The sequence below is a fragment of the Coregonus clupeaformis genome, chromosome 13, assembly GCF_020615455.1.
Source record: "Coregonus clupeaformis isolate EN_2021a chromosome 13, ASM2061545v1, whole genome shotgun sequence".
Lineage (NCBI taxonomy): Eukaryota > Metazoa > Chordata > Actinopteri > Salmoniformes > Salmonidae > Coregonus > Coregonus clupeaformis.
In genome coordinates, this window is record NC_059204.1 from 29,320,214 (window position 1) to 29,332,268 (window position 12,055).

Consider the following 12,055-nt stretch of genomic DNA (forward strand, 5'->3'; position numbering starts at 1 on the left):
ACAGTAAAAGCTGTTGATAAGTTCAAATCTGTCTCCTTCTCAACAGCTTTGGGAACAAATTAACTTTATAAAGAAGTCTATCAAAAAGAAAAGTTGCCCAAAGACATTCTCCCAGTAAACTTCAATATCAGATTTGAACATGCCTATAGTAGGCCTAGGCCTCTAGCCTTGATAACCTTTGACGTACTGTACCGTAGCTCCTCTTGGTTGCTGACTGCTGCTGGACCGTTTCGTCTGTTGAAAAACGTTTTGCAACTGAACCTGTTTACTCAAAACGAAAACGAGAGTTTCTATTGGTTAAGTAGGTCCCTCCCATTTGCTTCCGTTTGGTTCTTAAACGGTAAACGTTTTCCGTTGCACGTAATGAATACAGCCCTTGTCTGTGGTGAAATTGTGGAAACCTTCCCGTTGTCAAATTAGAGTCGGTGAGCTGGGATAGGCTGGGAGTTTGGTTCAGAGAAGGTCGGACATAGCCTACTGCGGGACAGGGCAAGAAGACTAGAGATTGAATGTGGGACAGGAAATCTGACGTGAACCATCTCCTAAAAAGTATTCAAATTGTTGCATACAGCAATCAAGGATCAGACGAATGACAAAGGTTGGCAACGTAAACTTTGGTATTCGGGTCTGATCGTTTCAAAACCGGCCTGTTGTTTTTAGTTTTTAGTGGAGTCCCTGAAAGAGAACATCATGGCAAGGCGGACCGTGCACGAAGTAACAGTTCAAGATGTCCAGAAGAGGAGAAATCCGAACAAACATTATGTAAGTCAACAAGTTTTTTTTCCTACTCTACAGGAGAGGGCCGACCACGTCTGTATATTGTAGGAATGTATGTGCCACGCGTATTTTCTTCGATTACATTTCTTGTTTCGATAAAGTGAAAACAAAGAGAGTATCAAATTACATTTTACCAAAACAGTTGCTGGAAGAAAAAATTACAGTGCGACTATGTTGCATGCATCTAAAGAAAAGTGGAGTGAGTGGTTGGGGTACGGTTTAGCGTTGAACATTTTCACACAAAAAAATCTTTAGAGACCACATGACAACATCTGGAAATAACGGAACACCAGGCATGCGATTTCTTTCCAGACTCTTGGTGTTGATTGTTTTAATTTCCACTTTATTAGGCTACTGTAGTCAAATAATGTTAATATTATAAGTTGTTGGTTTGGTTTCTGCTCAACACTTTTGGACACTTCTGGAATGTATGCCACACCTGGTTATATACATTTAATAAACATTAAAAACACAAGACCAATATAGAAAACAGTTATTTCCAAAACTGCTGCGACTTTATTTTGTTATATGACTATTACAGTAAACTATAAACAGAGTAAAAGTATATGCAGTAAGCTGTCAGAGGAACAATGAGGTCACCAGTGAGGTTCTGAATGCAGTGCAGTCTCATGATAACGTTAGGTGTATGTGTGTATAAAACCTGACACAGACTTTTCAAAACATCCTGAGGATAGCCTTGGAATAGATGTTATAGATTTTGATTGGTCTAATGTCTATTTCAGAATGGTTGAGAGAACCAGATTTGTGAAGCAGAGAAATTGTGCATGGTTTGAGTTACAGTGTGATTTGTTTGGGTAGCCCTGCCTGATGGGGTAAAACATAGATACAGTTACATATCGGGATATTATTTTTGATGATATATCATTTCGTTTTCACAACTCCAGTATTTTACCTTCATAACTTGTTCTCCATGTTCTTTTTAAACGGGGAACCTTATTTGTTTTCAGCTCTTTTATTTCCATGACTGATCAAAACTCGTTTTCTCATGGCTCTCTCTTGTCCCTCTGCAGCAGACATATGGTGAGAAATATGTTTGGAACATCGAATCGCAATAAAATCACATTATCGAATGAGAATCGCAATACATATCATATCAGCACCTAAGTATCGTGATAACATCATATCGTGAGGTCCTTGGCAATTCCCATCCCTACTGCCTACCAGGCCTTCATGTTCACCTATAGGCTACACACTGTTGGAGAAAACCGTGACCTCGGGTATTGGTATTTGTTGACTCAGAGTACACAAGGCCTTGGTGGAATGTTTGAACAAGGAATGCCGTTCTGCACACTTCTGTCCAGGACAGAGAGCAGAAGCAGAACATACAGTTTGAGACTGTCTGCCTCATTTGTGTTTAGTCCTGACTACAACTTCCTGTGTTGCTCACTTCCTTTACAATCTTACCTTCTACAAATGGATGTAGAAGAATGGATAGTAGGCTTACTACAAAGTCCCTGAGCCATCAGGAAGATAATGAGAATGCCTTGTGTGCACACTGCAAAACATGATGAAGCATTCTTACAAGATATAGTATTCTACTTTCTGATGGTGCTGTGATCAGTGCATCCCAACACTGTTTTTGTCGCTCAAGCCACCTCAGGGTTTCTGTTTTGAATTATCTCTAATGCACAGTGAACGGGTTAGGAGCTGAGCATGGGCTGAGGCAGATAAAATAATGTTTTCCTATTTAGACAACCACTCCTCAGTCCCCATAAAGGGTGTAAGTATTGGATGTATGATGATGATGTTGATGACTGGTTACGTCATACAAACATGCCCGGTGAGGTGCGGGATATAAAGTTATTGAGCTCCTGTGTCTCCTTCATCTGCTGGTTTACTGGTAGTGTGCCCTGCGTTGAGCCTTGTGTTTAGCTTCCTCCACAGCCTTGGTCTCCTACAGGGAAGGCAGGGAGTTGGGCCAGGCCGAGCTGGCCCGGCCTGGGACAGAGGCCAACAGAAGCACTCAGCCAGACACAATCACTGGGGAGTTTCCGTCCGATAACCTCCCAGACTCTCTTTCTCTCTTCCTCTCTTTACAAAAAGGAAAGGGTTTGTTGTACTTGTACGTCAAGCACCAGCAGGCCATTAGTGGTCCTCTGTAGCTCAGCTGGTAGAGCACGGCGCTTGTAACGCCAAGGTAGTGGGTTCGATCCCCGGGACCACCCATACACAAAAAATGTATGCACGCATGACTGTAAGTCGCTTTGGATAAAAGCGTCTGCTAAATGGCATATTATTAAGATGCTTTATTTTAATTCACTGTCTGGTTAGTACTTTGATCTTAGGGTGGGTGATGCAAAATATTTTATATTTACCCATGGTTGGTTTCACTGATGTTACAAACAGAATACCCAAGTCTTTAGTATTTCATTGCACTCCTAAAGGCATCAGCATGCTTCAGTTCGGCTGGCGCCTAGCTGAACTTAGGCGAACCGAATGAGTGTGCTCGTATACTCCCTTAAAAGTAAATAAAACGGCAATAGTACTGTTGGTCCATTTTGAGATGCCGTAGCCAGTATACACTTCCTCAAAATAGTCACAATTAATCTAAGATAGCTCAAGAAATCTGTCATTAATTTAGATGTTTTTGCCGAGGAGATCTTAGTGGGGCAATTTTACATCTAACTAAGATGTTTGGTGCAGTATTTCTCAATGAAAAAATGTGCAAGAATACGAGTCATCTCTTGTTGAATGACAAAAACATTTTTTTTGAAGAATCCCTACTGTTGACCAATCACCGACGAAGGGGCGTAGACTTCGGCTACCGACTTCGGCTTGCCTCAAGAAAAATGTCAGCCAAGAAAACCATTCCCGAAGTCCAAAACAAACAAAAACCTCACAAAATGTCGTCATAATATATGCACAAACTCTTCGGAACTGTTTCGGCTGGGAAGCATGCGGACGCCTTAAGGGGAAGATACAGTTGAAAATAAGGAAACATACTGATAGAAACATGAGGAGACAGGAATGGTCAATTTGCCTGTGTTTTGACTATGAAAAGCACAGTATTGAGTAATGTAGTGCAATATTCTGCTGTCACACAGTGGTGGTATGTCATACAGTGCAAGTATTCAGACCCCTTGACGTTTTCCACATCTTGCTACGTTACAGCCTTATTCTAAAATTGATTTTTTCCCCTCATCAATCTGCACACAATACACCATAATGACAAAGCAAGAACTGGTTTGTATAAATTTTTGCAAAAAAAAACCTACTTAAATATTACGTTTACAGAAGTATTCAGACCCTTTACTCAATATTTTGTTGAAGCAGCTTTGGCAGCGATTACAGCCTCAAGTATTTTTGGGTATGACGCTGCAAGCTTGGCACACCTGTATTTGGGGAGTTTCTCTGATTCTTCTCTTCAGATGCTCTCCAGCTCTGTCAGGTTGTATGGGGAGCATCGCTGCACAGCTATTTTCAGGTCTCTCCAGAGATGTTCGATTGGGTTCAAGTCCAGACTCTGGCTGGGCCTCTCAAGGACATTCAGAGACTTGTCCCGAAGCCACTCCTGCGTTGTCGTGGCTGTGTGCTTAGGGTCGTTGTCCTGTTGGAAGGTGAACCTTCACCCCAGTCTGAGGTCCTGAGCGCACTGGAGCAGGTTTTCATCAAGGATCTCCGTGTACTTTGCTCCGTTCATCTTTCCCTCGATCCTGACTAGTCTCCCAGTCCCTGCTGCTGAAAAACATCCCCACAGCATGATGCTGCCACCAACATGCTTCACCGTAGGGATGGTGCCAGGTTTCCTCCAGACGTGACACTTGGCATTCAGGCCAAAGAGTTCAATCTTGGTTTCATCAGACCAGAGAATCTTGTTTCTCATGGTCTGAGAGTCTTTAGGTGCCTTTTGGCAAACTCCAAGCGGGCTGTCATGTGCCTTTTACTGAAAAGTGGCTTCCGTCTCGCCACTCTATCATAAAGGCCTGATTGGTAGAGTTCTGCAGAGATTATTGTCCTTCTGGAAGGTTCTCCCATCTCCACAGAGGAACTCTGGAGCTCTGTCAGAGTGACCATCGGGTTCTTGGTCACCTCCCTGACCAAGGCCCTTCTCCCCCGATTGCTCAGTTTGGCTGGGCGGCCAGCTCTAGGAAGAGTCTTGGTGGTTCCAAACTTCTTCCATTTAAGAATGATGGAGGCCACTGTGTTCTTGGGGACCTTCAATGCTGTAGAAATTTTTTGGTACCCTTCCCCAGATCTGTGCTTCGACACAATCCTGTCTCCGAGCTCTACGACAATTCCTTCAACCTCATGGCTTGGTTTTTGCTCTGACATGCACTGTCAACTGTGGGACCTTATATAGACAGGTGTGTGCCTTTCCAAATCATGTCCAATCAATTGAATTTACCACAGGTGGACTCCAATCAAGTTATAGAAACATCTCAAGGATGATCAATGGAAACAGGATACACCTAAGCTCAATTTCGAGTCTCATAGCAAAGGGTCTGAATACTTATGTAAAGAAGGTTTTTTATTTTTAATAAGTTAGCAAAAATGTCTAAAAACCTTTTTTCGCTTTGTCATTTTGGGCTATTGTGTGTAAATTGATGTGGGAAAAAATGTATTTAATCAATTTTAGAATAAGGCTGTAACGTAACAAAATGTGTCAAGGGGTCTGAATACTTTCAGAATGCGCTGTTTGTCTATTGTCCATGCATCCTTTGCAAGACTACAGTAGTGTTAGTCCAATGCGTGAGTAGTAGACATGATCGTTTCCTTTTACACAGGAAATGATGATCTCACGGTGTGGGAAGTGAGATCATATGGAAGGATGTCAGGTCCATTCTGTAGAAAATGGTTGACACGACACCAAATTAAACCACACAATGTACCAAGTAACTCCATTTATCTTCCCTTGAAACCACATCATTGTGGACTAGGTGTGACCATGAATCAGAAATGAAATCATCGTGGGATTTCACCTTTGAAGCTATGATCGGTTTGACAACATATTGAGGTTATTACACTGTTGTTACCATGAATACATGGATCCATTTGAATTGATATGGGTCCTGGTCGTCACACCTATGTAGTAATAGTAACTATAAGCTTTGTAAGAGTTAAAGGTTTAAAGGTAACCCCCTTTTTTCTGTCTATCAGGTTTACATCATCAAGGTGTCCTGGTCTGATGGCAGCACTGAGGTCATCTTCAGGCGCTACAGCAAGTTCTTCGATCTGCAGGTGAGTTGGGAACAGCTATGGGAAAACAACTTACAGTACAATCATAAATCCAGACTATGTTTGCGTCTTAAATGGCACCCTATTCCCTACATAGTACACTACTTTCTACCAGAGCCCTAAGGGTTAATATACCATTGTACAGGCCTACCAATAAGAACACAGTGTTAGTGCCTGGGTCACTGAACCATGTGACTTTGGTAATTACCTGCATATGAGTCGATTCGGAAAATTAACTAATGGAGCCTGGATAAGCTGAATGTTGATATTAACAGATAACCACAAAAATGTCTGTTTCAGAAAATAACTTCACACAGGCCGTTTATTGCATATGGAGGGAATCTACTCAGAGTTCCAGTTCCTTTTTCTGTGGCAATTGATCTGTGTTAAATAAATATTATTGGTGTAGATTGTGTAATATGGTCTGAGTGTAGATTAAGGAAGCAGGTAGGCCTATTGGAGGTGAACGGTCATATTGAGTCAGTGTGTATTTTTAAAATGGGGCATTCCCTCTTATGTTTATCCATGCTTTTCAGCTGCTTCCTTCTCTGTTTAAAGCTCTGGGTCAGAGTGGCAAGTGAAATTCAGATAACCAATATAATTACACCAGATCACAATCTCCTGGTTCGGCCCATTTGTTTGGCCCATTGGTTTGGCCCATTGGTTTGGCCCTGGAACATTAAACCACCTGGGGCTGATGTATCGGTCTCACTCAGAGGAGGTCTTATGACAAAGGGGAAACTGTTCATTTACCATTCTTTGAAATGGGCTTTTGTCAATTCCTGTAAAGCTGTGGCACTGACTGCAAGCTGGCTGACCATCTATGACGGTGGCTGGTAGCGTAATCTTCTGAGATCCAAGGCCTGTGCTGCATACGAAATGCAACACACCCTACTACCTGTAAAGTCCTACACTCTGGTCAAGGTGCTATCTGTCCCCACAGGAGAACCCTTTGAAGAACCCTTTTTGGTTGCAGGTAGAAAACTTTTGGTGTCAGGTAGAACCCTTTTGGGTTCCATGTAGAACCCTTTCTACAGAGGATTCTACATGGAACCCAAAAGGGTTCTACCTGGACCCAAAACGGGTTCTCCTATGGGGACAGCCAAAGAACCCTTTTGTAACCTTTTTTCTAAGAGTGTAGGCCCAGGTCAAAAATAGTGCACTATCTAAGGGATAGGGTGCCATTTGGGACAGTGAAGGCGTGATGAGTCATTTCATCTGGCTGCTGCTCCTCTGACGGTACTGACCCACCTGGATGCATCTCTCTGAGAGCCTGCCATGGTTGCTGTCTGTTGGTAAGGACATAAGACCAATGAGCTGGGCTGGGCCGGCCTAGAAGAGTGCTTCTCACTGTGGAGCATGTCACCTGGCTGGCTGCGTCACTACTGGACTCCTTTACTGCTTTTGTTAAGGATCAAAAAGAAAAATAGGATCTCTGGGTTCACAATGAAGAAAACATTATTTTGAAAACTATTAACACACACACACACACACACACACACCCTGTTCCTCTCTTCCTCCCTTCCTCTGACTCTCACTGGGTCATCATCCCCCACTCCTCTCTGATGTCACTGCTGTCCACCCTGCCTGCAGGAGACAGCCTTTGTTGGAAAGTAATGTTCAGATGAACAGATCGGCTGGCAAACAAAGAACGACAACATGATCATAACGATGAGCCTCAGTATTATATATAACCACAGAGACAGGCTGTCTCCTGCATCACATCCCATCAATAGTGGCTAATGCTGTTGGCAAACCTTTGGCTGTGTGACCACATGCAGGCCATAGGCCTGGGTTGATTCATGGTGCTGTGTTTGTCATGTCCAAGGTTCTCATAGCTACGAATGGCAGTGGGGCCCAGTGGAGTTATCATAATACTGTCCTCAGAGACATTGTCATTATACCTTTAACTAAGTTCCTAATTCTAGCAGATAATATGTATTATTGAGCTTGTCTGTTAGTCACTGAGTCTGTTAGTCATTGAGTCTGTTAGTCATTGAGTGTGTTAGTCCTTGAGTCTGTTAGTCATTGAGTGTGTTAGTCATTGAGTGTGTTAGTCACTGAGTCTGTTAGTCATTGAGTATGTTAGTCACTGAGTCTGTTAGTCATTGAGTGTGTTAGTCATTGAGTCTGTTAGTCATTGAGTATGTTAGTCATTGAGTGTGTTAGTCATTGAGTGTGTTAGTCATTGAGTATGTTAGTCACTGAGTCTGTTAGTCATTGAGTGTGTTAGTCATTGAGTCTGTTAGTCATTGAGTATGTTAGTCACTGAGTATGTTAGTCATTGAGTGTGTTAGTCATTGAGTGTGTTAGTCACTGAGTCTGTTAGTCATTGAGTCTGTTAGTCACTGAGTCTGTTAGTCATTGAGTCTGTTAGTCACTGAGTCTGTTAGTCATTGAGTGTGTTAGTCATTGAGTCTGTTAGTCATTGAGTCTGTTAGTCACTGAGTCTGTTAGTCTTTGAGTGTGTTAGTCACTGAGTGTGTTAGTCATTGAGTGTGTTAGTCATTGAGTCTGTTAGTCATTGAGTATGTTAGTCACTGAATATGTTAGTCATTGAGTGTTTTAGTCATTAAGTATGTTAGTCACTGAGTCTGTTAGTCATTGAGTGTGTTAGTCACTGAGTGTGTTAGTCATTGAGTGTGTTAGTCATTGAGTCTCTTAGTCATTGAGTCTGTTAGTCATTGAGTGTGTTAGTCATTGAGTCTGTTAGTCATTGAGTCTGTTAGTCATTGAGTATGTTAGTCATTGAGTGTGTTAGTCATTGAGTATGTTAGTCATTGAGTGTGTTAGTCATTGAGTATGTTAGTCACTGAGTATGTTAGTCATTGAGTGTGTTAGTCACTGAGTATGTTAGTCATTGAGTGTGTTAGTCATTGAGTCTGTTAGTCATTGAGTATGTTAGTCACTGAGTATGTTAGTCATTGAGTCTGTTAGTCATTGAGTGTGTTAGTCATTGAGTATGTTAGTCACTGAGTATGTTAGTCATTGAGTGTGTTAGTCATTGAGTGTGTTAGTCATTGAGTGTGTTAGTCATTGAGTGTGTTAGTCACTGAGTATGTTAGTCAGTGAGTGTGTTAGTCATTGAGTGTGTTAGTCATTGAGTGTGTTAGTCAGTGAGTCTGTTAGTCATTGAGTGTGTAAGTCATTGAGTGTGTTAGTCATTGAGTCTGTTAGTCATTGAGTGTGTTAGTCAGTGAGTCTGTTAGTCATTGAGTGTGTTAGTCATTGAGTGTGTTAGTCACTGAGTGTGTTAGTCATTGAGGGAAGACAACAAAGACAGACAGGCTGTTATCATGACTGGTCTAGATGTCGCCTCACATTCCATCTCCATCTGACAGTAAGGGTGAGTTACTCTCCTTTAATGTACCTGGTCCATTGATGGCAGCTGATGAGAGCTGTTACCTGTTGATGAGGGCATAAAACAACTGTATTAGGCCAACCGCATCAAATGGAGCCGAGCAAACGATCTCTGCATGTTGTTGTGTTTACTCCTCTATAATTACTAATGCAGAGTTAGTATGTCTTTAGATTCCTAGACTTGAAGCCAGATAAGTTTCGTGAGCCATTTGAGATACAATAGAAATGAAAACAGAGGATAGGCTAAACACAATTGCATGCACATTTCATGATGCTGTGTACATGGCTTGAACCAAAATGACTGATGTATTGCTTTGAAAAACGATGGAAAATACAGAGATTCTGTCATGGGTTCATCACAGTTGTTTTTCTAATTCTGTTTCCATGCCTCTAAGTATTGTTTCCATGATCTACATCTGTCCACGTTGGACTTAATATGCCCTATTCTTGTTTAAATTCTAAAACCACTTTCGAATAGATACAAACTCCTATTCCTATGCATTGGTGTGATGTAAAGCTGATACTTTTCTACTGTCTCCCTAGAATCTCACAGTTGTCACATATTTTCCACATGCGGTAATTGAGCAAAAAAAAACTCTTAAAGTGGAAAGAGCGCAATCCTCTGTTGAGATCACGGGGCTGCCTGTTGCGAGCAGCGTCTGTTGAGATCACGGGGCTGCCTGTTGCGAGCAGAGTCTGTTGAGATCACGGGGCTGCCTGTTGTGAGCAGAGTCTGTTGAGATCACGGGGCTGCCTGTTGTGAGCAGAGTCTGTTGAGATCACGGGGCTGCCTGTTGTGAGCAGAGTCTGTTGAGATCACGGGGCTGCCTGTTGCGAGCAGAGTCTGTTGAGATCACGGGGCTGCCTGTTGCGAGCAGCGTCTGTTGAGATCACGGGGCTGCCTGTTGCGAGCAGCGTCTGTTGAGATCACGGGGCTGCCTGTTGTGAGCAAAAGCTTAACAGGTCCTTATTCACAATAATTTGCTGGACCCTATTGCAATAAACTGCATCCCATGCTATACTTTTTGATCTGGAAACAATTAGATATAACATATGCCTTGACTTAGAAAAGACTGAACAGAAGATATCTGGGTCTATAAATACAGTACATAGCAGTACTGTGCACTATGGAAATGCAATGTCTTTTAAGTATAGATTTTAGGGGAAATCCAGCAGTTGACGATTGAGTGGTTTTTAATCCTGCTGGAATGCTTTGGAAAGGGAAAAGGGGGGTTCAGGGACAAAATCCATGTGGAAGACTTGTTCAGTATGCATTAGTATGACTTGCCCGTAAGTTAGCCTAATAAAATGGCAAAGCTTATGCAACTTTTCAAAATGAAAGTACTCCAAATGTTCAATTTCCTGGTATAATTTGAAGACAATAACCAATAAATCCAATAGGGTATTATATTCTCCTTGATTTAGAAGCTGATCTATCATCCATAGACAGATAGGCTAAACCTTAAGGACTTTTTACTTCAGCAGGACAAATGAGATTGAGTAGTATCTTAATTTGCTCCACTCTTTTCCCCCTAGCTGACTTACTGGTGTCTTCTGCCTTTGTTTTTGACTGTTGAACGTGGTTTCTAGGCTTCTGCCCAGCCGTCACTATGCCAGACTTGAAATGTGAGAGTTTAGTTTCGCTGCTCAGTTCTTTCCCTTTTTTCTTGTATTTTCTCCCTTTAAAAGGGGTTTTGAAAACCATTTGCTGAACCAGCACATTGCTTACAGCGGAAGGAAATGCAAGTCTAAACCAAGTCTCCTCGCCTGATATTTGCTCAACAGCTAAGGAGAATGTTTTCAACAATTCCTATTGAAAACACATGATGTTGGTCTTTTTGAGTGTGATTCACTTATTTATACCAATATTTTCCAAAACCCCTTGCAAGGCACTTTATTTATTTTATTGGAAGCTGAAAGTGTCAACAAGTTTTAGATAGATAGTGAGTTTGGTGTTTCCTGTTGTCGAAGAGCATTTTGTTCTTTTAGCATGTTCTCATCGGAAGGACAACATTGGTTGTGAAAATAGAAGCATCCCTTTATGACCTTAATAGATTAAAGGAAGCCTCGTCGAGCCAGTCTTCTCTGATGACCTTTGATGAGCTTAAAATGCTGATGACGTCACCTTCTCTGCTATGCTTCTCTGCCAACTTCTGTCAACTTCACTCCCTCCCTGCTCAGCATTGGTGGCTGTCACACTAAAGTAGATGTCTCATAATGAGAGATATGGCCCACTGCAGAGAGTTTCAGCATGAATGTATGGAATGTGGAGGGGTGATGTGTGGGTAGGGGTAGAGTGAGTGATGAAGGGAGGGAGATTCCGGTTTGAAATTCCAGAAAGAGATGTGGTTGTCAGAGGAGGCCTTTTAACACTCATTCAGGTCCTGCTTTGAGAGGGAGACTCATATCCAGAGAAAAAGGCCTTTGTGTCTGATGAGACTGAGTGATGTAGTCACAGAGGAGGATATGAACCAGACGAATGAAAGCCGACTGCTGCAAATTAACTTAGTCTCTGACCAAATAATAATAATAATAATAATAATATGCCATTTAGCAGACGCTTTTATCCAAAGCGACTTACAGTCATGCGTGCATACATTTTATTTTTTGTGTATGGGTGGTCCCGGGGATCGAACCCACTACCTTGGCGTTACAAGCGCCGTGCTCTACCAGCTGAGCTACAGAGGACCAAATAAGAATTTGCTGCCCAATTAATGAATGC

General features: G+C 42.1%; 1 protein-coding gene across 4 annotated transcripts in view; it reads left to right on the forward strand.

The window, feature by feature from the left end:
- Nucleotides 1–402: 402 nt before the first annotated feature.
- sh3pxd2b (SH3 and PX domains 2B) overlaps nucleotides 403–12,055 on the forward strand; it is a 75,781-nt gene continuing 64,128 nt past the window's right edge. For 2 of the 4 annotated variants that reach the window (XM_041893614.2, XM_045224323.1), the window contains exons 1-2: nucleotides 403–762; nucleotides 5,896–5,976. In XM_041893614.2, the coding sequence (XP_041749548.2) occupies nucleotides 691–762; nucleotides 5,896–5,976 (153 nt within the window). In that variant the 5' untranslated portion in view covers nucleotides 403–690. The remainder of the gene's footprint in view (nucleotides 763–5,895; nucleotides 5,977–12,055) is intronic. The other 2 variants (XM_045224324.1, XM_045224325.1) reach the window with 1 other exon arrangement.